The sequence below is a fragment of the Ruditapes philippinarum genome, unplaced genomic scaffold (genome assembly GCF_026571515.1).
Source record: "Ruditapes philippinarum isolate M1 unplaced genomic scaffold, ASM2657151v2 ctg9112_1_1_1_1, whole genome shotgun sequence".
Classification (NCBI taxonomy): Eukaryota; Metazoa; Mollusca; class Bivalvia; order Venerida; family Veneridae; genus Ruditapes; species Ruditapes philippinarum.
In genome coordinates, this window is record NW_026867290.1 from 35284 (window position 1) to 62103 (window position 26820).

Here is a 26820-nt window from a genome sequence, read left to right on the forward strand (position 1 = left end):
ACGAGCCTATCTGATTTATACGAGGGGGGGGGGGGGCGTAGGCCCTGAGTATAAATCAGATTGCCGAGTGTCTTGGTGTTCTTTTTCTTTTGTATCATAAGCAAAATTACATACATGTACCCTCTTGTAGCAATATGAAATCCCAGAAAAAAGGTAACCAATGAACCAGCTTCTGAATGTGGCATTTCTATCGTTATTCCTGTCGTCACAAAAAGTAAACCCCAGAAAAAATGAGTCAATCAATGGGCATGCTCTGGAGTGCAGGTAACTAACACCTGCACTCCAAATACCGCACTGTGCATGTATGTGAATACGATTTAACTCTGACACGTTTTCAACAGAAAGGTCCAAAAACTATAATACAATACAATTTTATGATTCTATTAGAAACATGTTTAGAATTTAAGGATTTTTCGGTGAAAATGATACAGTTTAGTTGGTCTACAGATTAGATCAAAGTACTGAAGGCACTGAAAAAGAGATACACTAGCAACTTAAAGTAACACATTGTCACTCCAGTTTTACAGGTAAATGGATTCTATATGTCAGGTTTTACGTCTTAATATCAGTAAACATTTGATTATTGAGACTTTTGCTTTTGAAAATAATGTAAACGAGTAAAATAAACCCTCAAATAATTTAATGAGTAGCATCCCCGATTTCTCTTTCATAGATTTATTTCTTTTTAAATATTAAGAACATTCTGTCTACTACTTGAAATCTTCCTGGGTATAAATAAGAAGGTGCGTTATCTTTCGGTAACAGAAAGAAACAGGAAGAAAATGACAGTCTGTTCATTTGATCATGACTGTGAAAGAAAACATGTTTTGTGAACATAGTGCTAACACTAAAGAAAAATTTCTTAGGAACCTTAAAAGTTTGATAACAGTAAAATCAATATAACCGAAATACTTTGGAATTAATTGTTATGCCTGTAACTGTGATAGTTTTCGTTCATGTGTTTAAAATACTAGAGTAGCTCTATTCAAAACGATATCCAGTATTTCCGAAACAATTTACAAAGGCTTTGATACGCTATCTCATAAATCTTAGTATTACGAGTACCACCCACCTAATCTCCGGAGCATACATACGAAAAACAAGATCAACAATGAATGGTAGCATTCAATGAACGCAACACCCACACGACCAAGCAACACAGGGCCACAGCATAGTTATCAATGAAAACTATAGTTTCAGGCTTTCAAGTAGAAAATAAAAAGACAAAACAAAAGAAAAAGAAAAACAGAAAGAAAGAAGAGATAAAAATATGGTTAAAAAGACGAGAACAGTAAAAATTTCAGTGTTATAAGACAGGAAAAGTAGCCAGTGCTTTCAGTGCTTTGATCCGAGGTAAGAGGAAACGAAATCGTTTTCTCTGGAATGAAATTGTGTGTGTGGTGTGATTGTTGATGCTTTCTTGTTCGTTGACTTGTATAAAAGGTATTACGGTGTTTTTTTTTCTGAACGGGTGTCAGATAAACCAAAGTGACCTTTGAAATAGGACCCATCACAAGGTCTTGATAAAAGAAATTTTCTTAGCCTATATATCTTCATATTTTAACCATAACAAAGTTAATACATTATATTTATTAATAACACGAAAGCACTCAATTTAATATAGAATATTTGTTAAGTTTGTGTATGTTAGTTTCAAACTCCGTACGTTTAGCAAAATTCATCATTGTAACGGAGTAAAAAAACATGATTACAAGAATATAATGCTTTAAATATATTGAAATTGCTTTTGATTAATATTATTAACTAGAACATATGTTCACAACAAGAAATTTAACAAACAAACCCATAATTTGCTCTTAAATTTATGCATTGTTGGTATGTCTCACTTTCGCACTTTCGCTGCTGCCGATACACAAAAATATCTCCGTTTCGCTTTTTAGTCCTCCCGAAACTAGTCACGTGACCGTTGTTTACATTGAGATTTGCAAACTGGAAGGCATTTAAACGCTTTTCCCACTAAATTGGAGATAACATATGTTTCAAACGAATTGCCAAGCCAAAGAAGACATATCAATGTATCACTGATTCTGTATAAATGTCCCTAACACGCAGGTAACAAAAAATTATCGGTTCGTGAAATTTTACTTTTTTTTGTGACATTCGACCATACCTCAGTGGAGTACCTTTAAGTGCAGTGACGAATTGTTGTATTTTTTGTTTACATACAATTGATATGCCCACGGTTTAAAAACTTTATAGTTCTTGTTGGAAAAGCACGCATCGTATAACTAAAAAAAAAATTGGCGTTAACTTTGACGTTACGTTTCTATGAGAACGTGATTTGACCACTATGTTGGAAATGTCATTTGTCGGCCCAAACATATGAATCATCCTTATTCATATAATACAAACAGTTATACAGGGCGCTCAGAAATGATTTCCTCTACGTGTTTGTATTTTGTTATTTTATGTACGAGCAATATCTCTCTTCTTCGAATGTAGCTCATATTTTGTCAATCAGTCGGTTATGAGTCTCATGAGTCAATGACTGTTTCATGAGTAACATCAGTTTGTTTTTAATTATACATCGCCATAGTGATCTTATGGTGTTGTACATTTTGTTGTATATTTTATACATGCTCCTTTGATAATGACATTGCTAGTAACAACAATTGTTATCAAAGGAACTATTGTATTATATTAAGTAGAATATTATGTTTCTTTAAAGTAGCTATTTGCATCAATTTGACATTATCATGTTTAATTTGGATCAGTGAGATTTAAAGCATAGTGCAGAGGGACATTTCATGAAGTATATTTCAGGCAATATAAAACAGCACTGCAAAGAAACATAGACTTCTTGGCTGAGGAATTAAGTATTTGGCCCTTTGTACATCACAAGAAAGCTTCCAAACTATTCAAGAAGTCTGAAATCGATTCCGTGTTAAACTGTTTATCAAAGAAGCGGAAAAAGAGAATGCATGTTTTACTGTCACTCATCTTGAGCAGAGGGGATCCAGCGGTTCGATTCTTTGAAATGGTTTTGAAAGAAGAAAAACAAACCGAAATATTAAAGCGACTATGTAATACATTATTCTAGCTAGTAAATATTGACCTGTTCGTTTAAGAGTAAAATTCTTGTATTTTTGTCTGAATTCTGACTTTTCTATTTTTCAAGCCCTAAATTATTTGGTGAAACTGTATGTAAATCTTAATTGAATTCTGTATTATATTATAGACAAGTATCAATACCATACAAGTAAATTGATTTACCATGTCTTTGCCATTTTAAGGCAACTTTGATAGTATTAAAGAATCATCACCAACTGGCAGTTTTGCAGCACTCATTGATGAGATGTCTCCTTTATTAGTTATCGACGAATGTAAGACAGTTGGTATCGATCTAGGTATGAGGATAGAAAAAGAGAATTCGTTAACCTGAAGAAAGATGAGCGAGGTAATACTTGAGCATGCGGTTTGTCAAGATTATGAGACTAAACAAAAGATTTTTTGGATACTCGGGAAGAACTATCCAGATCAAGTGGGTGAGTAGACAATGTTGTTTTAAAATATATTGAAAATTGTATATTTAATTGTTTTGAAGAATGTCATCTAAAATATTCTCAATTACATGTTTTGTTTATTTTCTTCACTGATAATACACTTGATTAATTCTAATCGCTGCGCTCACTACATAATAACATAGTTTCCGTAATCATTTATGTTTTAAATCTCTTCAATTCTCAATTATGCTTTTTTACTACCCTGTTTAGAATTATTGTAACAGAAATATGCAATGACATAATTATATTGCAAAAGAAATGAAAAAGTCTGTAATTTACATCAGGATGGTGTCATTTCGCTACACGAATCACACATGATATTGCTGATTATGTTCATTTTCCCTAACGTTTATCTTATGTTTTAAAAAACATGAAGTAACTTTACTTGATAAATGAGTTAAATATTAATAACACCAATCTTATGTTTTTGATTAAATTTAAACATAAATCAGATTTCAGGGCAACATCAAGCCAAAAGATATCGCATAACGGTAATTCATACAGCACCATTGTGTGGGAAAAGGATAATTTAACTATACTTTATGAAGGGAACCATCACATTGACACATCAGGTTCTGAAATTTATCCGTATAATATACCTTAGATTAATAACTTTTCTTTTCTGTTGTAATTTCAAACATGAATGTTTAGACACATATACAGTAAATATGCAATTTAAAATGTACAATAAAGGTCATTTTTATACATGTATTTGTATATCGTATAACGCCACTTTTTCTGTAATGGTGTGTGTCACATTGAAGGTCGCGATAACCATCGTATGAACACATCTGCGGATGTTTCTGAACTCAAAATTGCACCATTTCATGTTTAAATGACGAATTCTGCTTAAACCGGTGCTAAGGGGCGATGACGGTAAATTGCACTTGCCAGTTTCGTCCATGAACAGGCTCTATTGTACCAAGCCTTTGTCATTTTCAATAATTTGTTTTGGGCATTCTTTAGAGATTTTGTTTACTCTTTTTTACGGTGAAAATGAACTGACAATATGAAATCTACATTCATGAATTTATTCTCAATTATACACAGCACTGTATTTATCTTTACAATTCAAACATATTTATTGTTACAGATATTGATCAAATGGGAAGAAGTATACAGCCAGATTATCTAACCACAAGAAGTCAATGTCGATGTGTTCTTAATGAAGCACTGGATAGTGATATAATAAAGAAGATACAATATCAGGAAAATATAACATGTGATATAAGCAGAAGTAATAGAAGTGATGCATCAAGTGGATATTGTACTGATAAAGAGCATAAATAATTCTCAAAGAGTGTCATTATATTGTTTTCTTCGTTTTCATTGTATAAACAGCGAACAAAAGCGTTATCTATTGTTTAAAAGCATGCTTCATGTTTTTTGACAAAAAGTTAAAAATGAAGAACAAAATATTAACAAGAAATGTTTTTAAAAAAGAAACTCGACCGAAGTAAAACTGGTCAACTTGCATATGTTATTTCTAAGATTTCGAAATTAAATGTTAGCAATGCATGCATATCAGGGACATAATAATTTCTTGTTGCTATGATAAAAGGCATGTTTTGTAAACATAAAATAGATTATAAGCATTTTGATATTGTCCCTATTACTTTACTTTTTGTGTTGATAAATTTTGTAACAATATGCAATATTGACAGTATTACTTGTAGAATCATATATGGAGTATTATAAATAGTAATAAGTAGATAGTGGGTACTATCAACAAATTACTTAAAAAAGGTTTGATCAAACAGCTATAATGAAAATATAAAATATCAACGCAGTCGATAGGCAATTATATTCATAAATACTTGATTATCATGCAAAAATATTTGCAAATTATAACAATGATTTTATAATATATTGGACACTTAGTGAAAATCATAATCTGAGAGTACCTGATAAGTTCGTATTTTTGGTGAGTTTTGATATTTTCATGTGCATGAGTTAACTTTTCTGGATCATGAATGTTATTGGTGGTCTCGTTATTTTGTATAGAAATGATAACTCAGTAAGTTGATGTGTTAGATAAACTTTGTGTAAGGAAGTATGGTATCTCAGGAATTTAAAAAGAAAGTTAAAAGAACTATCCTTTACATTTTATTATATAAGGACAAGAACAATCCTATACAATTTTTTCTTTAATTTTTACTCAAAATTTTATTTTAAAATGGCAAGAACTATCCTTTACATTTTATTTTTGAATTGCACATTCGATTCCCAGATTTCAATTTGTAATTTAGAATGACTTATGCAAATTCTTCTGATATGTAGTTCTTCCCTGTTAGATTTAGACGGCCTCCGCCCCCAAAACGAAGAACCTTTTGAAAATGATGACTTGTAAGCATCATCTAAGTAAACATTAAACAAAGTTAAGCTACATTAATGCTCCATTTGATATTTTTCATAAAAACAAAAATAGCTACATTTCGTTAACAAAAATCGGTTTCATATCGAGTCCTGTTCTTATTTTGGTGTAAAGAAATAAGATGATCTTATAAAATAAGTTTTATAACCGTAAATGCCTGTTATCTCATAGTGGCAGTATCGAACATACAAAGTACACAATTTTTATGTTTTGATGAGAAACTCCGCCTTCATGTTATCCGGTCTTTGACAGAAAATGAACAAACATGGCTTTAAGTAGCGTTCAGAATCTTACGGTATATTTCCACGCATGTTTTCACACACATTTAGATGATTACTATTTTGTGAACGACAGGCCGAGTGCATCGTGAAAGAATAGCCGTAACAGTGGGTTTGCACATCCGTTAAATGGGAAAATCCGTCAGTTACCGGGTTCCAGATAACAACAACTGTTTTTTAATGCTTCACACTGTGATGTGTCAATTGCATGAGCGCATACAAGAGCTATCTATACTCTTCACTTGCATGTTAAAATTCGTAAACGAACGTGAGTGTTACAGTGGAGTTTTCGGAACACTATTTGATTATATTTACAACAATACTGTTTAAAAGGTAAAATTAATCTGTAGAATGCTTGTTTTTAGACCTACTCCGAAATTTCTTTACATATTTATAAAATGCAGCTTTAAAGTAGCTTTTATTTAAAGTAAAAAAACAATTTCATTTTTAAAAACAAAAAATTCATTACGAATAAATTTTACATTCTGTTCCGAAAGCCATTCTTCCAGTTGATAATATGTAAATATTATTTCGCTAAGTCTTTATCTATGTAGATGACAAAACAGATTTCTTATCGTTAACATAACGAAATTATAAAAAGACCCTTACTAATTATATATAACACATGTATTCAACTGATGTACGTTGGTGATCTACTTTTAGTTTAACACAAACATGAATCTGACGCGCAGTTACTGTCACGTTTACGTCCTCATTTTAAAAAAACAAAAAATAGCATTGAATACACGCTTATGTCAAGACAACATTCTTTATAGCAAGCATAAAGGAATTTGAAAAAAAAGTTCCTCAATATTTATCATATGCATAAATTCTCTGAACTATCTCTGAATTATCTTAAGGTCCAGCAAACACGTGGATATGACGTGTACTAAATGACACGTCGTGTACGTTGTCATTTTACATAGTTGAAATAGCATCGTATGCAGATTCTGCTTCCTTCAGATCTTTATCAAGCTCTGTATATTGACTTTCTGAGGCTTGAACATCGGGAGATGTGCCTTTCTTCTTTACATTTTCTGTTTTCAGTTTGATCGAATCATCCACATTTACATACCTAAAAGAATAAATAAAACTTTAAAAAGCTGAAATTTTTGTGTTCTTTGTGTTGTTGTACATAGGGGCTCCATTATATTTATTTCCTAAACCTGTTATTTATTTTTTCTTATATATGTTCTCTTAATTCCCATTGCTGTTTCATACTAGGATTTACAAATGTGTTATTATCATATCATGAAATAATTTGGCATTTCTAAACATAGATGCTGCCTAATGATTTGAACACAAGTATAACTATTATGCTATGTTTATAAATGTATAAATGTTTTTATTTCATAAACCTTACTTTCTGCTGCTTGTATCTTTGGAGATATCTGTAAAAAAGTACAAACACGTGATATTCATAACGTTGGTTCTAGTTTCTCTTCAACAATAATTTATAGCTTCTCGTTAACAATATTTTTATGAAAATACAAGATAGGAAGACAAATTATTAACGTAATCGCAAAAACAAGTTAAGTATTTTTGAATCAATATCAAATGTTGCTTGTCCATAGTTCATTTTAAGTGGTTTATCACATGACATGCTTGTTTTCCTTTTGTTCAATATGTTTATACATGAACCATTTCGTAATCATACAAGTACTATAAATGTATATGTGAATACAATATTTTTCGTTTCTCGAATGGTCGTCTTTCTGTTAAAATTAATTACAATAACATATATTGTGTATTGATTTTCCCAGCAAATTAATAAAACATTCTGGAAAAAGGTAAATGTCATGAGAGTAACGAGAGCAACCTTTAAATGGATAGTTGAAAACTAAAATGTCACTGGAAAGAAATATGTTGTTATTTAAATATAACACACCAGTTAGTTTCAATTTTATTCTAAAACTCCCTTTTAAATAGTCTTAGGCTAATGATTATATCCATTGAAAGATAACTATTAAAAATTAAAATAATTTGCAAATATAATCTGGGTTACCTTTGTTTGGATTGTGTTCAAGTTTCCTCTTGAGCTGTACTATCACGTACATTGATATTACAAACGCAACTATAACAATGCCGAGAACTACTCCCATGATAATCGTAGACGTGTTATTTGCCTCAATAGTGACCTTCACTATGTAAAATATTTGAAAGAATAATTATTAGTACATATGTTCAGAGAAGAAAATGTGTTGATATTCGTTTATACAATGAATTTTAAAGGACAACTTGCACAAATATATTCGTTTATTTGATAGCAACCGCTATGTATATGAGGAGTTTCAAATATAAATGCATCTATCGTTCAATATTTTGACAAACGCGAGGAAACGAATGTTATTGGCTTAATATGCATAATGCCTCATTCTTTAAAATCCCAATACTTTAACTGTGTTTATTGCTTGCTATACATTGTCTACTCGTATACTGTAGTAAGAAGTTTATAGTATGCCATTGAAATACGGTCATAAAATAAGAATCGTTGTCTTCTTGACATAGGGTGAAAAGACATGAAAACTTGATGAAACCTTTTCTGTATATGGACAAAATGAAATGTCTTTTTCGTCAGTTATTTGTAGGTTTAATTAAGTCAAATGTGGATAAATTTCGACTGAATATGCGCACGCGTACGTCAGCCTAAATAAACAACGTCTGCTAAAGTAAAAGAAATAGTAAATATCAATGCAAAATACACCACTAGGCAAATAGCTAGTATCGTTGGCACATAAGTAGGAGCAGCTCATACCATTCACAAAATTTCTGTGCTAGATAGATACCCCATTTACTGATAGATGCGCAGAAAGAAGTTGTTGCTTAAATAGTATACAAAATACGTTGAACCGTCTCTTACAAATGTAGACACTGATCATGAAACATGGGTTGTTATTATTATGAACCAAAACGAAAACAAACAAAAGGCCATGCTTTGTGAAAAAGACCCAATATAAAGAAGAAACTGTTTGCCATTTTCCTTACAACTCAAGCTCCCGCCATACAGTTTGCTTTTCCTAAAGGTAAATATGTTTATGCAAAATTTTACCAGGCAAAACTTCTTCGAAAATCTAAGAAATGCATTCCAAAATGAAGCCCGCGTCAGGTTGGTTTGGCAAGTGTCAGATTGCTTCATGACAACGTTTTATCGCACAAGGCGTCTATAGTGCAAGAATTTCTGAAGGAGGAAAAGTCGCTGTCCTCCCCAATACTCCGTTTTCACCTAACCTTTCCTCTTGTGACTTCTTTTTGTTTCAAAAGCTGAAACGTACGCTACGCGTCGAACTTTTATCACCTTTTGCAATATTTCAATGTCGTCATCTAAAAAGAGTATCTGTTAGCGGTGAATACTTCGAGTAAACAGAATTTAAAACAAATCAATGAAACCTATAAAGAATCACATTTTACCTGCTTAGATGCATTCATATTTAAAACTCATCGGAGGTATCAGGAAATGTTGCAACGCGTCAATGATTCCCTTAACTGTATTCAGATTTTGGAATGAATACATGTCGGTGCTAATGGCAATGACAAAACGGTGTCATATCAAAATCAGAAAAACAAATTAAACGACATACAGAAACATTTTATTGTCATCATGTGAAAACTTATCGGATTTGATTATCTTTGTTATTCAAGGATATTCATTCATAAAAGGCTAACACGCGTTTGAAAGTTATCAACAGTTAATTCATTTTCTAAGAACTCTTACCTTTGATTGAAGATGTAGTAAAATTAAGAGTTTTAGACAAAGGACTATTTCCTTCCTCATTATATGCGTATGCTCGAACAAAGTATGTTGTTGAATCATGAAGATCTGACAAGACAGTGGTTATTGGCTTTTCGTCTTTAGTAATTCTGTCAAATACTTTCACATCACTCCATGTCTTTTCATCTGTGCCTACTTGTATAACGAAAGTTTGTGTCAAGCCTCCATTATATCCACGCATCCACGACAAACGCGCCTTGTTATGCTGAATATAGTCTATTGTAAAACCTCTCGGTGAACCTGGTTGCTCTAATTTGAAAAAAGGAAAGTGAGAATTTTCATATGCTCCTTCTTCGCGTAACATCGTATTTTGTCGATTATTCACGATTTTTTTCGATTATCATTATTTTATATAATTATAATTATTTGTTACTTTGTTCATAATCTTTAATTATGCAGCACTGGTATCAATACACTAAGTATACAATCATTTTCACAGTCAATGGTTTGGCTTATCTAAACTGCAAATATTTTGACATGCAAAGTTTTTCTTCCGACACAGTTAATTTGACCAAATATTCGATGAAAATAAATAAGAATAAGATTCCTTAATGACGGAGTAACATTATTATAATAAACACATGAATTTTGATCATGCGATGTGTCAACATTAGTGTTAACGATGGAATAAGTCAATTCTAAAATTGTGTTATTTTTTATAACAACAGGTAAGGGCATTTTGCCTACCTAGTTGCACACAATCTGTTGTTTGGTCTCACATTAATGTGAAATTTATTATAAATATATTTCTATTCAACTGACACTCTAAAACCAAAATTTGAACTTATTTGATCCTAATAAAAAATAGTTGTTTTTTATAAATGAGTTAATATCGCGTGTGTGTGTAGGAATAAGTAATTAAGGTGTTCGCTTTTCAGTGGGAGATGGATCTATGTGATATATGATTTTCCATTACCGCTATTTTATATAACGTTGCAGGATTTCCTTATCCGTTTTGAGAAACGTATGTTTAATTTGAAATCGCGAATAATAACCAAAGACAAAAAGATAAATAGTTCCTTGTAAATGACTCACCTGTCAGCACAACTTCAAATGACCTATTACTAGAACCTATTTCATTTGAGACAACAACAATATATGACCCATAATCCACTTCTGATTTTATTGGAATTGTTACGATAGACCTTGTACCGTTGATTTTGACAAAGTGTGAAAATACGGGTAACTCAATTTCAACAGGATTCTTATCCACAAATAAGGTAACGCCTGTTTTTCCCGCACCATTTACATTTTTATAAAGTTTCACTTCTGTTCCAGGTACGTTCGAGAAATAGTCCACCTTGACAGTTACATTTTTATTTATCCTGCTTGCAAATTTGTCATCCATAGTGATTATAACTGGAAACGCTACAGAAAACAGAACATATAGATTAAAGTTCCAATAATACTCAAATATGCATAATATCAAAATTTTAAATTCTAAAGGCCTTTTATTTTTGTGACCTCTTTTGCGTTTCGGCAATAAGTAAGATATAGTTATTTAAGATTTTGTATTGAGTTTAAAATAATGCTTTCTTTACATTTTGCTATCTTTAACACCAATATTTTACATACAACACTTTTTCTAAAAGGTGATAAGCATCTCATATGTTCTAAGTGCATTACTACAAAATCATTTAAACTTGTTTGCCCTTTCTACGGAAGGAAAAGATATTCATTTCTGAGGCATAATGTAAATATAATGTAAATGAAAATAATCGTTTAAGAGCATGTAAGTGCTTTTCACATGAAGAAAGAAGCACTGAATTTCAAATTATTTGTCATAAAAGTTGCGAAATGTAAACAAAGTAGTAGTAGTGATGAAAATGCTTTATATATAAATGAGACTATTACAGTTGTAGAATAAAATATATAATAAAACGACATTTATCAACAAAGATCTTACATTTCACAAGTAAATGTACTTCTTTTCCTTCAATAAATTCTATGTTTGTACCAAAGACTTTAATTCCATTACTGGCAGTACACGTATAAAATCCGGAGTGCTCGTATGTTAAACCCGTCAGTTCTAGCGTCTCACTTCCGGGCCTCACTGACACAGGCACTCCATATCCTGGCCATCTTTGAATCCATTTTCCGTATCTATAATTACTGTCGGGAGCACCTTTTGCAATACACATTAACAAAGTATTAGATTCTTTAACCGTAGTGTTTGTTGCAATTACTGAAACATTCGGGGGAACTGAAAAAAACAACAACAAAAAAACAAACAAATAAAGAAACAAACACAATTTTCTTTATATTAAAAAGAGTTACTTCAGGCTATGCATGAACATTCCTACAGAAATTTCAATTATTTTCTATAATATTCAAACATAGCTTTTTATTTATTATCCGCCTTCACAACAAAACAGTCGAACAATAAAAATGTAGTGCTTAATTGTCATTTGTCAAAACAATTCCAATAATGGCAGTGCAAATTAGGTTCACCTTACATATTGTACGACTTTTACAATACTTAACTTATTAACCTATCATACTGCATAGTGCAACATTTTTCACGCCCTCTGGCTCCAACTTAGGCAATAATTGATTTTGAACACGATTACGCATTGAATTCTTCGGAATGTTTTATCCTAAAAGACCAGAAATAAATTTATTTTGCTAGACCTGTCCGTCTCTATTTCAATGTAACAGAACTATGTGCTAGGTGGTCTTTATGTAAAATCAAGAAATGCTACTATTCTCTTAAGCTTCAATTTCCTTACTACGAGGGCTGCCCCACAAAATCGTAAACAATCACTGTAATACAAACAATATAAGCCTTAGCCTTAAACTATTTGCTTAGGTGTATTACCATCATTTGAAATGAAATAAGAAACATTTACGCATAAATAAAACACTGCTACTAAAACTAAAGCATTAAAACATACCTGATTGTAATTGTAATTTTACAAACCATACCCATTATTTTCAAATCAAAGTAAGTGGTCGATGAAGAAAAAAGTCTGCCTAATGTTATGACGTTGACGGTTTGACGCTATATTTGGCATAATTTCAAGGAAATTGCAAGAAATTTGTTTTCTTCATAAAATGCTCATACCAAATCACTGACGCGACTCAGAAGTTAATCAATATCTGCTTTCAGTGCTAATGATACCTACGACCATGCTTAATATTATTTTGTGAGAAGCACTTGAATACCCATACTTGGATCATTAGTTTACAAGTGTCATAAGAAAAAACAACAATAAGTTACATAAAAAATTGGATGACCACAGTCAAGCGATCATGAACAGTGAAGTAAGTTTAAATACTATTGAGCAAAACAGACAACTCGCAATGTTTCAGAAATTTTAGACTGTTAAATTGACTATCCTGAACATTGGCAATTAATGTTAGTCTTGTGTAAGTAGGTAGCCTCACATTAAAAGTCTATTCCACACAGACGAGGTACTACGAAAAGGATATACATTCAGATATCACAATATTATGACGCCGGATTTCGCGTCGAATTCTGTTACAAATAGTATGTGTAATACTCGGTAAAATATTTATGACTTATTTAGACAACCCTTGTATTATCAGTATTAGGATTTCACATTTATGTGTTTGAAGTCGGTAATATTGTACATTCGATTTTCTGATTTATAACCTACAATGGTAACCTACATATTTTTCTTGATATACAAGTGTATAATAAATTATTTTACAATTTTAAGTATGCTGGTCTATTTAATATTTACTTACATTGAATATTTAAATTTGTTGATCTAGTCAGCTGTGCTGGACTCACTAATGCAGGATGAGTAACTATACATTGTATACTTTGTCCATTATCCGCAGCTGTTACCTGTCTGGTATATATAGAAACAACTGTAAATGTTTCTATTGCAGCATCAGGTGTGTTTGTTGTACTGCCACTATACGTCACACCTTGATATAACCAGGATATACTGGCTGCTGGTCTACACCCACTCGTTGTACATCTTACCGTTACAGTACTACCAGCTGATACAACAGTTGTCTGCGTAACTGTTGGCTGGTTTGGCTTCACTGAAAGAAAGAAATAACCGTAATAAAATGACAGGCATTGTTCGACTAATTGATATATTAAGCTTAAGCATCTGCGTTCTTATACAGCTACAGTCATTGTTTTAGTTACAGCTACATTTCCAACGATCTCAATTAGCATCAATATGAATGTATTTGGCACTATGCATTGGAATGATCATATTAAAGACATCCATTGCATGTCCTTTACATGTTAATTCGAGTTTGGACCTTCTATCATCCCGATAAATACTTAAGACATTGTAAGAGAGTGCTTTCTGTGATTGTTGAGAAAACAAATGCATGTACATCTTTAATCTTCAAATGCCTTTCCAGTAAGTTACCGAACCCATTTCAGTATTTTTATATTTTCTTTTTATTTCACACTCATTGATTTAAATAAGTTAATTGTTAAATATTGAATACTGTCTTAGCGATAGGGAACGTAAAAGATGCGGCACCTTTCATTACCTTTTCGAACAAATACAGAAAAACAGAATCTGCATAGAAAGTCCAACACGGCAAAATTGAAAAGGTTGTAGGCTCGGTTTGATTGAGCCTGCTCATGGACGGTACTGGAAAGTGCAAGTTACCGTCCACGGCTTTCGCACAGGCTTAAGCAGAATCCAACACACGAAAATAGTGAAATTTTGTATTTAGAAACATCCGCAGATGTGTTCATACGGCGGTTATCACGGAACCTTCAATATGGCAGAAAACTGTTGTGACATTTGCAACATTCATTGAACGTCTGCTGTATTGATCTTTTTATGTTTGTTCTCATTGTTCTTGAAAGATCACTCCTTTCTTAAACTTTAATATAAAGTAGAAAAAACTCGTAAAAGTTTATCGTCCAAGTCGATATCTTTGAAAAGTTTTTGTCAAAACGTATGTATTAAAATTACAAAGGACAGTATCTCCAGTATTTTCAAAAAATAATATTCATCAATCAATGAAGCTTTAAATTGATAACTCCAAAAAACATTAGTTATTTCCCAGACAAAAAATTAGATTTGAAAATATTTAAAAGGGCAATAACTCCAAAAATACTGGTCATATGTAACAATTGATGAAAAATTTAATCATTCAAGGAAAAAATATATGGAATAAAAACTGCACTGATATACTTGTATTAGTAATTCATAACGTTATATTCCTGCTGTGACCTGCGATTTGACCTAAGGACCTATGTCCGGCATGCGAGATATCATCAACTGATGGTAGTCAGGATTACTACTTTTACAAATTTATAAACCCCGTCTTGTATGCCGAAGTTATGGACCAGGCGGGAACACAAATTGCACGTTAGACTTTATGACGAAAGAGTGGCACTTTTATACTACTTGAATTATAAAGCATCAACTTTATAGCAGCTATAGTTTATGAGTTACTATAATACGGTGGGGCTGACGGACGACCCGTTTCTCGCATTACTCATTACATTTTTTTTATAGATAAACCGACAAAACATTTGTTAATGTGATGAAAGCTAGTTTCAATTCAACATTTATAGTTAGACCAATCATAATGTGAAGATACAATGTCAGATTACATTTTCAGGGATATTTCGGGAATGTAACCAAAATTTGCCTAATAATTCAATTACTATATTCATTTCTTCAGCTCCTTACAAACAGCAAAAATATATGAAACATCAAAATATGCACGTTTATTATAACAGTACGTTTTAGAAGCTCTCTTTTATAAAGAGAAAAGTTAATTATTTATTACTCACATCTTAAGTAAAGTAACACAGATTTGTTATTTGATCCTTCTTGAGCACTATCAGCTTGAGGATAGTACGATCTACATATGAAATATTTCCTATCATCTGATGTAGCAGGTGTAAATGTATGTTGTAGGTTGACAGTGTATGTACCATCACTTTGTAATGTCCCTGAACTTGAAAAGGCCAACTGGTTAGAGCTAGATATACTGTTCTTATACCAGGTAACTGTTGGTGTGGGATATCCTCCAGTTGAAGTACATCGTATTGTCAGAGATTGTCCTTCATTTCCGTAAACAACTTCACGACTAGCATTCAACTGTATAACATTTGAGATTAAGGGTTTTCCAGGTGACGCTGAAATGATCAAATCAGCTTTATATTAATGCCAAGTTGGTTTCATTTAAAATCATTTTTTTTTCGGATGATAAAACACCGGATAACCTGAAAGCATGATATTACATAGACTTTCAGTAATTCAATTTTTGTTACAACTTTTTGACGTTAAAAACTATACACTATGTAACTGTCTACAAACTGATGACGTACAAATATAAAGTTTATAATTGTTTGTAGGTGTATACTTGTAATAGATTGAGTTTTATTTAAATAATGACTGGTCACATGACAAATGTGTTAGAGTATTAATAAAGGTCATTATCATTTTACTTTATAGATGTCGTTTTATTCCTCAGAGGTAACGTATATCAAAGGTCCTATCAAATTTCCTATCATCCGTAGAATAGGAAGTTGATAAAAATTTTGAAAATAGAAAATAATTATAAGAAGAATCCTACCTCACATACCTATTTTAAATGATCCTGTTAGAGGAGAAGCTTGTGTGATTGTTGTAACAACAATGTTGTATGTATACGACCCATCATCTAAAGAGTTACTAGAAGTCCAAACACATCTATAGTAGCCTGTATACTGTGTGCTACTTGAACATGCTGAAGATCCTGGTATCTGGATGGCGCTATTCTGTTAAATAGATACTCGTTATACTATATGTTTGGTATATGGTTTTTATAATCATGAGTAATGTCACGGTTTAAATGTTTTTATGCTCCCCGAAAAATTTCGGGGGAGCATATAGTCGCCGCCTTGTCCGTCCGTAAGTTCCGCTCTCACGGGACAGTAATAATGTGGCTAGAAGGACAATAGGTAACTGTTCTTTCTCTTTGATGTCATTCATTCCGTAATGCTTTTATGTGGCTATTTTCTTTTGTGTGGCTAAAAAGAACAATAGAGAGAACAATAGAGTAGCCACATAATTACTGTCCCGTTAGAACGTCCGTCTGTTCGTCCGTCTGTCCGCTTTTCTTGTCCGGGACATTACTTAGAAACAACAAGAGGTATCAACATGAAACTTTGTAGGTAGATAGATCTTATTGAGTAGGTGTGCAGTGCACAAGAACTGTAACTCTGCCTAGGCTATTTTTTTGAATAATTGCCCTTTGTTTATTTTTACACTTTGAACTTTGTTCGGAACATAACTCTAAAACTATAAGAGGTATCAACATGAAACTTTGTAGGTAGATAGATCTCATTGACTAGGTATGCAGTGCACAAGAAACGTTACTCTTTCTTGCCTATTTTTTGGAGTTATTGCCCTTTGTTTATTTGTACACTTTGAACCTTATCCGGGACATAAGTCTAAAATTATAAGAGATATCAACTTGAAACTTTGCAGATAAATAGATCTCATTCAGTAGGTTTGCAGTGCACAAGAACCGTAACTCTTTCTTGCCTATTTTTTGGAGTTATTGCCCTTTGTTCATTTTGACACTTTGAACTTTGTCCGGGACATTACTCTAAAATTATAAGAGGTACCAACATGAAACTTTGTAGGTAGATAGGTCTCATCGAAAATATATTTGTACATGTACAGACAGCTCTTCAGTCACATCGTTATGATCATAGACATCGTTATTTTAAGCATTTTCTCAAATATTAAGCGCTAAGCAACATATGCTGATGGTTTTTAAATGATCTCTTTTGTAATTAAATAAATTTCTTATTTGATGAGATGAAAGCAAATTTGTCAAATGAAGCGGCTAACTGTAGCATGCAAAAGAAACATAAGTGAATAAGCCCAAATATAATGTAAATAGGTTCACGTAGCAGTACATCAGTATTTACTTAGTAGAACGTTGTACTGCCTTAGTGAGAAATAAGTTCCAAAAGATTCGTCACATAATGGAACATAAATATGTAGATGTTCTGAAGATTTTTAATGAAAAATAGATTCTAATACACGACACCGATTTTCATTTACATGTAAGCATAGTTTAGGAAAACTACTGATACATGGGTGCATAAAGTAAATTGAGTCATAATGAATATTCTATTTATCGATTATTGTTTCATAATCAGTTCAGCTCTGATGCTACCAAATGTTTGAAAATATTCTTGCATGTTTATTTTATTATTTTACAATAGAATACATATATACATTGTTAAACCTTTAATTTCGTCACTTATATTCAATAAAAGTGCTCTGTTTATCAATTAGTGAATTTTGTGTATCACTAACTTTTTTCATAACATAGAATAATACCTGTCTTTTAAATGTAGCAGTAAGTGTTGGTGTAGGCAGGATATAGTTTATCTACTGTTTATCTGTACTTTCTTTCCACTTGTTTACGCTGTGTGTAGCTGATGATGCTTTACCTACAAAATAAAAACCATTTTTACTTGATTATAAACACTTTACTTCAATGTGCAAAGGGGTGTGCATAATATAATTTATAAATAATAATAAAATACCGTTAAGATAATATCATACATATATAATAAAAACTTTAAAACTTGCCTATAAAGACGGGATTAATTTTTCATCGGGTGGTACATATAAATCGATTTTCACGAGTGACGGTAGCCACGAGTGAAACATAATTTTCAAACCACGAGATGAAAATAAATCTGTTATTGATAAAAAAAATCTCGTTTTTTTTATTATTACATACCTTTCCTTTTTTTTCGTCTTTACGTTTCAAAAGACTTCCCCCTTTAATTTTGTTTAATGACTGAATTTAGAATAAATTAGTCCGGTACGACAAAAGTGAAAGTACGAAAATTAAAATATTCATTTTATTTCAATATTTATCAATATTTCATTTTATAAGTATATGATAAATTATCCTTGTTTTGACATTTCAGAGCTTTATTTTTCTGTTTCAATAATTTCTAAATATATTGATCTTGTACGAATGGAACAATACGATCTTTCTATACTTTATGGTATATGTGTAGTTACTCATCCCGTTTGCTTTTAGTAATAATAACATATGGAAAAGACGTTGAACCACGTGAGAGCTATCATTTGCAATGTTTCAAGCCATATACATGTACAAAGCAGTTTTAGTTGTTTCATTTTTGTTTTTATGATATATCAAATGAGGGGCGATTATCAAATGAAAGTCATTTATCACATAAACCTTGGAGTGTAAAAAAGCAATTTCACAAAAACGATATAACACTAGTATAATAACACTTTGACATGACGTCATTTACGTTTAAGATATAAAAATAGCGTTTAAGTGCTCTAATCTTAGCATTACATTATTGGCGCGGCAATGCAAAAATGACTCTTTTTAACAGTTTTACCGTTCTTGTATTATATGTGTGGCAAATAGAATATTTTATTCGTGTAGAGGCTCTCACGATAGATTTCAAATTCAACTGGGTTCAGTAAATTTAAACCTAACTTTTTCAATTCTTCTATTTACATGTATTTAACATAATATCCTAAAATGGAATATCATCTGTCTAAATTATTTGAATTTTATTTCTTTTCACAATAAACATTGATATATGCTTTGTATTGTATTATTTGTTTCTTTGTTTAAAAACTTACATTCTATTTTAAGAACGTTTAAACTGACTCTGATCAAAATCCCATTTTTACATCTATAATCTCCTCCATCAGTATGTCAGTGTTGCGTATTGTCAATGTGAACGATGATGTTCCTCTGGTTTTCTGTATATTTGTTGTTGTCTTCTGGTCTAAACACACCTCCATTTAGTACTAAGGATCTGTTAAAATCCATACCAACCAGTAGAGCCAATATTACAGAAAACCCTACTGTTGAAATGTATCATCCCCCCAGTTCCAGCCTTGGGATTTAAAAAGTGGTTGTACCTTTCAAAGTAAAATATCATAAATCGAATGTCATTGTTGTGTATTGTCAAGTTTAGATATAAGCAATTCTCATCATTTAGTAAATTAGTTGTTTTATTCTAGTATTTAAATAATAGTGAACACTCGTATGATTTCCCAAATACATCATGTCTGCCTTCTTCTTTTCATAAAAGTGTATAAGGAGAGATATCTTGATTGAAAATTATATAGAAATTTATCGACAAGTGATAAAAATGTAACGAGCTTATTATTTAAAAAAACGTGAATGATTAATTTTAAGTAAGTATGATATTTCATTGAAAAATAACAAAACAAATCAACATTAAATTAATTATTTTTGAGATATTTTTACAAAGAAAATATTGAAAGTTCTTCTCCTTTCTATTTTTTATATCGTATGCAGTTTTATTATTATATATGTATGCGTGTAAAAACTAAGTGATACGGACTTTTATCCAATCAGCACATAAAAAAATTTCATAATTAAAATTTATGTATACATTTTGTACTGTTTAACATAAAAACTAAAGATTCTGCAAGTGGTCATTTCATATATCAGTTGACAATAATGAAATAATTTTTCAAAATGAAATATAATAGTTTTCGTAACGTATATACAAGTTACTAACGAAAAGCACTTAATGAAACTTTTAAAAAACATAAAATGAAAGACCTTTGTTTAATAAAACAATAGTTATATAGAAATATATATGATTTAAGGATTACCTTGTGAGAACGAAATACATATTCCAATGATAAGTATAGAGAAAAACATGATTATTAAAGACACATTTAAGACATGTCAATAAACGTTTAAAACTTCCTAGTTGTATTTTTGTGTATTTATATATATCATGTATATACATCGAAATGTATAATGTTGTAAAAAGGCTATACATCAATCATACCCTGGTTTATTTAACTTAAGATATAGTTTAAAATACACTAACAGGAATTTTAACTAGCAAAGTTCATAAATATATCTCTGAAATTTAAACAAAGATATCTTCCTTACATATACAGTGAAATAAAAACAAAACGTATCATTGTCTTACAAAACGTATCATGGTCTTTCAATTACGAATTTAACCACTACAATTATAGCTATCCACTTACACATTTGAGCTGTTATCATTCGTACGCAAACAATTTTGAAGTTTTATCACGCATATATGATTGCATAAATAAATAGCAATTGTGTTCATGATATACTTCTTTTGAGACGATCCGTAAGTAAGTTGCATATACTGAAATTCTCAAATGTTACACAGCCAAGCCCTCAGACAATACACGACACCGGGCTTTCTTTCATCGCTTTAACTACAATATTAACTCAAAGAAATCTACAAGTTTACATTGAATGCAAGACCATTCATGGTTCTAGTCTGAAAATAAATCTTCGATTGAGAATGAAACCTTTATTTTTCCAATATAAACCAAAAAATCTGCTAACTTAATGAAGCTCTATATTATAATGTGTCATGGGATGCTGTTATTATTTTAAAGGAAAATTTGATAACAAACTCTTGAAAAATGGAATGAAAGTAATAAATGTGCTTTTATTCTTAGTCATGCAATGATTTATCAAAAAAAGAAGTCAACAGCAGACGAAAGAATATTTCCGTATTCCGAACTAATAACAACATAAACTTTATTCGTGTCCGGCTTATAAACAGAACAACATGACGGAAAATAAAGTTTTAAACAATGTACTGGTAATTAACATGGGAACAGTGATGAAACATCTAAATGTACTCATGTAACAACAACTAACCTTTCAGCTAGGTTTGATATGTAAGGAGGCGGATCGGGGCTTTCTTCAGAAGGGTTGAAAGCTATACATCATAATTATGCTTGTCGAATACACTCTGATTCGGATTTAAGAGTATAAGAAATACGTTTGTGTTCGTCGGTAATTTTAGATTCTTTGTGAATATCGGGCCAATCCAGAAAGAAGGTGCGAGTGATACGACCATTACCTAGCAATGCAGCTGGGTACCATATCTTCACATTGTCTTTACAAAATTCACCTCGTTTAAGCTAGAATTCGGGCACACAGTTTTTTCCCTCATCGCCTATCTCCCTTGGGTAATTGCTTGAAATGCCAATACTACAGACTTTTTGAGACGATGTGTATAGCCCACCAGTGCATTAACTTCACCAGCGTTGCTGAATTTGGCCAATATAATTCTTGGTTTTGGTCTGTTCCTATTAAGATGTGAAGTCCGTGGTGTGACCACGTGGCAAAGTCTAAATTCACACATGAGGAAACACTGAGACGTGTCAAGTTTCAAATTGGCATCAATTAAGTTTTTCACTAATTTCACCGGGTCCTCATCATTTAATTTTATAGTCTAGCAAACGGAGTCGTGGCGCTTTGAACATAAAGATATGATTCAATATTATCAACTTTGTATCTTAAAAATCTCACGACCAGTCCGACATTTCCCCACCCGTTGAGTGTGGCACTCTCTTGGATCAATTTATATAGGTCAAAGGGGTTCGGAACTGTTCATATATGGCCTTTCTGGTCCGGGAGAAGCATTTGATATAGAGGCTCCAAGAATTTTTGTCCATTTGTATGCGAAATAATGCGAAAATTCTGTTTGCAGGACTTCAGCAATACAAATCCGCCATGTTTAATTACCCATAAATCTCTCGAAAAGTAATCAATAAGGCATACTGTAAAGGGCCTTAAAAATCAAGCAAATATCTTATGCGTGTTTTAAGTGCAATTGCATATACTCCAAAATATTAATCCTAAACGGCGATCTTATTTTTCAAAAGAGACTTTATTATAGAAATAATGACTTAAAACTACACACTTGACATTGACAGAACAGTGCAATTTGTGTTATGTATTCGAAATATCTGAAGAAGAAATCGAATCCTTTAAGTTCATTCGTAAAACATTTTTTATTAGCAATACCCTTTTGCATCACAAATATATAAACAATTTAGTTTTTTTTTATCTATCTGATAATGAACTTATCACTATAATTATGCTGATTAAATTAAATATATTCACTATAATTAAACTGAGATTCTAAGCATAATGTGATATACATGTACAATGCAATATTAGTTTTACACGTATACAATGTTATATATCGTATATGATCCATACATTTACTTTAAGTGGACATTGTTGTAGTTAAGCTACGTATCTTAACTTTTGATATTGTCTTGTATTTTTTTTGAGTATTTTCGAATATTACCATTAAATTACCAGTAAAGAGAATTAAACGTCGACAACACCTAGCCTAAGGCATAATTTATAACATCAAATAACGTTATATTTATATAAAAAAGAAATCAAGAAAATATCTCCAAAATACAATGTAATTGAAATGAAAGATCACTGAAAGATGCACAGTTAATCATCGCGTAATTATTAGTTGAATTTTCTCATGTTCTCGTGATTATATTATTTTACCTGACCTCATCAATTATTTAATTACGAGAGTGTGCCTCATGAGATTTTGTTGATATGCTTTTCGGGAAAATATTTTAGGGTCAGTTATGAAGCTAATTTCATTTACGTATGTTTTTCTTTGTGAAGTATAATCTTTATCATATTTTGTTAAAGCTGATCTGACGGGACTTCATGTTTGCTTTCATGAAATCATTACAGATCAATTTTTATGAGATCAATGATTTTGTTTTATTGAATAACAGTCTTTACTGTATTCTCCATGTTTAAAAAAAGTCTTTAATGCATTCGCAGATCTTAATACACACGTACGCGAAACTAGAGAGATTCAATGAAAAGTTTATGTAACATTTAATACGTACTAAAATGTTTTTGTAATAATTTGCGCGCATCATACAGTTTTCTAGACTGATATATTTCTCCTAATCATTTCATAAGATCTGTTATCATTATATCTTGTGATTCATAAGCCACGAATTCTAAGCATCATTCGATTGAAATTGTAATAACTGTGTTTGTTTCTAGTAGCGTTAAACCTATGTTTGACATTATAAACAGTCAAACAACAGGGATGTCACTAACGTCATCAACATAAACGTTGTCATGCGGCACAACATTTAAATAGCGATTTCATCATCACATCTTCCTTACAAACAAGGCAGTCCCGGTTTAATTATATACTGCTGTCTGCAACGTTAATTACTTGTTTTATAGATATTTTGCAGGAAAGTAGTATAATGCATGATAAAACATTTTAATCATATGATAAGAAATATGCAATTTTATTTTAAACATGATTATTCAAAGAGAAAGAATAAAAGTTCTAAAGAAAAGAGCAATGGTAATGTTATACGTGTCGCGAAAAGACGCGTGAACTCAATCAACGCTTACTTAAATCATATACAATGTATTCATTTCTAGTTATATTAAGAAATTTTATGAATTTGATAGCAGCCTGATACAAAGTTTTTTATGTTCACAAAAAATGCACGACATCTGAATTATACATCTTAATAATAGCCGTCGAAATATCATTCAATCTTTGCAAAATATTAGCTTATTATTTCCTTTGTTGTTCGGGTTTCTTTCCATTTTTATGTCAAAACATATGTTTTAAAGGCAATGGAAATCAGAAACATTCAATTTATGAACATTAACAGGTCTAAAGTCACTTTTCGTTTTTCTCAAACGCGCAACGGACGTGTACTTAATGACACTTTTACGTCGAAAGTTTACATAGTTGAAATAGCATCGTATGCAGATTCTGCTTCTTTAAGATCTTTATCCAGTTCTGTATATTGACTCTCTGAGGCTTGAACATCGTGAGATGTGTTTTTCAGTTTTACATCTTTTGTTTGAAGAGTTTTCGAGCCATCCACATTGACATACCTTGAAGTTGAAGTAAATCCGTTACATTTAGAAAAAAAATTACATATCCAAAACGTTTTTTCTGTGTTAGAGTATCCAACCATTCTATTTGTATTTTGCTAAAACTATCATACATTAATTTTACATGATGATTTATCGCTTTATTACTCTTCCTTTTTAAGAATTTCAAGTGCACGTTTTATTATCATGTAATAAAACTTATTCGAAAATATTTATATGATACTAGTATTAATATATATCATAGAAACATACCTTCTGCTGCTTGTATTTCTGGAGAAATCTGTAAATAAAGAAATGTTAAATAATAATAATAATTTTGTTTTATCAGTTTGTACTGTAAAAACATAATTTATTCACAAAGTGTGCTCTAGTTTTTTATGCATTAAAATAGATAGACATCTTGCTGAGCTTATTGATTAAACATTGCAGTTACAAGTAAGTAAAGTATTTTAAACGATAACGTTTTGAATCATTTTGAAAAGGTTAACCACATGACTCAAGTTGTTTTTCATATATTCATTATGAATGAAGAACATTTCACATCGCACATGACTTATGTAACGCTTGGATAAACATTTTTTTTTTCACAAATCGTATGGCTATGTTTCTTTAAAAATGTATAACATGACACAAGTCTTTTTCAATATATTCAATATAAATGGAGTACACGACATATCATACTGATATGTCCGACAAAGGAAAAATTCTAATATTCTATTAAGCAAACATAAAAGGGCCACGGAAAAGCCAAATATTTGAAAGTTTCAAACTGCAACGTCTTTTAGGCTATCTGGAGCATAATTCATTCTTAACCCCGAAAGTATTAAAATCACTAATCGAGAGTACCAGAACAATTTTGATAATATCACTGATATAAAATACAAGTTTCAAATAAAGATGTACAACAAAAGAGAAAAATAAAACATGAACCCAAAAACAAAATAAAATATTAACCCAACGCAATCAAACAATGGAACAAGCAAACAAACAAACATACAAACAAACAAATAAACAAATATCCCCAACTCTTTAAAGGCTGTTTATCTAAAGCATATTTTATATCGTCGCATGGAAAAGCTAATCCTCATTTAACGTTTATAACCATACAAAAGCAACAATATATACAAATATGTATTGAGTTACCTTTATTCCGAGTCAGTTCACGTCTACTCTGTACTATCATATATATTGAAAATACCAGCAAGATAACTATGATTAATCCAAGAACTGTTCCTATTATAATCATCGCAGTGTTGTTTGTCTCAACTGTCGTTTTCACTGAATACCAAGTTAAATAGAAAAGTTTATTTAAATAAATGCACAGCCAACAGATTTATTTCTAAGGGAAATGATGACGATATAATATAAATGAAAGACACTGATAAAACATAGTAAGATAAGATATGCAAAGAAACACAAACAAATTTGATTGTACAGTACCTGCATACTCAACTGGACATGTTTTAAAAACTCTAGTAACCAATGATAGTTTGGTTTGTTTAAATGTTGACATGAAAAGTCAGTGTTGATGGCAACGATGGCAATTTAAAATTGTTACCTTTAATTGGAGAAGTGGTAAAATTTAGAGTTTCCGACAAAGGGCTATTTCCCTCCTCGTTATATGCATATTATCTAACAAAGTATGTTGTTGAATCAAAAAGATCTGTCAAGATTGTGGAAATACGGTCTCTGTCTTCTGTATTTCTGTCAAACACTTCTACGTCACTCCATTTCTCATCTGTTCCTAGTTGTATAACGAATGTTTGTGTCAATCCTCCATTGTACCCACGCATCCAGGAGAGGCGGGCCTTGTCATGCTGGATATAGTCTATCGTAAAATCACTAGGTGACATTGGCGGCTCTAAAATAAATATCTAAGAGATTTAATCAATCTTTATAAATCTTTGCAAATCATTTTGACGATCAGAAATAAACATAACTTTTAATCATAAAAATATTGACATAAATAAGATCAGTGCTTTCCAATGCTGTTAAGAAAACGCAGAACTATGACGTTCATATTCACATAAATAGACAAACACAACAAGCTTGCATTGTAAAACATATAAAAATATTTCTTTTTTGCAAATCGTGCACAATCAAAATAACAGTAAAACAACGATGTAAGGAGTACACTGTTGCTATAAATGTGAATTATCTTCTTATTTA

The 26820-nt window shown here is 31.3% G+C and overlaps 2 protein-coding genes and 1 long non-coding RNA gene across 3 annotated transcripts; all 3 read right to left on the reverse strand.

The window, feature by feature from the left end:
• Positions 1-6330: 6330 nt before the first annotated feature.
• On the reverse strand, positions 6331-12703 carry LOC132735534 (neural cell adhesion molecule 2-like). The gene is made up of 6 exons (XM_060722490.1): positions 11852-12703; positions 10981-11313; positions 9889-10194; positions 8182-8319; positions 7540-7567; positions 6331-7251 (listed from the first exon to the last, which is right to left on the reverse strand). Exons 1-6 carry the CDS (start codon positions 12084-12086, stop codon positions 7095-7097), a joined length of 1197 nt encoding a protein of 398 aa, XP_060578473.1. The 5' UTR covers positions 12087-12703; the 3' UTR covers positions 6331-7094.
• On the reverse strand, positions 12674-19709 carry LOC132735531 (synaptogenesis protein syg-2-like). Its single transcript, XM_060722487.1, has 5 exons — positions 19596-19709; positions 16492-16666; positions 15695-16042; positions 13657-13962; positions 12674-12708 (listed from the first exon to the last, which is right to left on the reverse strand). Exons 1-5 carry the CDS (start codon positions 19707-19709, stop codon positions 12674-12676), a joined length of 978 nt encoding a protein of 325 aa, XP_060578470.1.
• A 3370-nt stretch (positions 19710-23079) lies between these two features.
• Positions 23080-26492, reverse strand: LOC132735535 (uncharacterized). Its single transcript, XR_009626464.1, has 4 exons — positions 26210-26492; positions 25795-25929; positions 24904-24931; positions 23080-24651 (listed from the first exon to the last, which is right to left on the reverse strand). It is a non-coding gene; the product is annotated as an uncharacterized LOC132735535 (long non-coding RNA).
• Between the last annotated feature and the right edge of the window lie 328 nt (positions 26493-26820).

What these genes read in the sequence shown, in the direction of transcription:
- LOC132735534 (XM_060722490.1), bottom strand. Translation starts at nt 12,086, where the DNA reads ATGTGTATTGCAAAAGGTGCTCCCGACAGTAATTATAGATACGGAAAA. An exon ending in ATTTGAAGTTGTGCTGACAG is followed by an intron (nt 10,195 to 10,980) that starts GTGAGTCATTTA and finishes TTTTCAAATTAG; the next exon opens with AGCAACCAGGTTCACCGAGA. An exon ending in TGAACACAATCCAAACAAAG is followed by an intron (nt 7,568 to 8,181) that starts GTAACCCAGATT and finishes ACTTTTTTACAG; the next exon opens with ATATCTCCAAAGATACAAGC.
- LOC132735531 (XM_060722487.1), bottom strand. Translation starts at nt 19,709, where the DNA reads ATGGAGGTGTGTTTAGACCAGAAGACAACAACAAATATACAGAAAACC. An exon ending in TGATGGAGGAGATTATAGAT is followed by an intron (nt 16,667 to 19,595) that starts GTAAAAATGGGA and finishes TCTATTTAACAG; the next exon opens with AATAGCGCCATCCAGATACC. An exon ending in AACAAATTTAAATATTCAAT is followed by an intron (nt 12,709 to 13,656) that starts GTAAGTAAATAT and finishes TTTGTATTACAG; the next exon opens with TGATTGTTTACGATTTTGTG.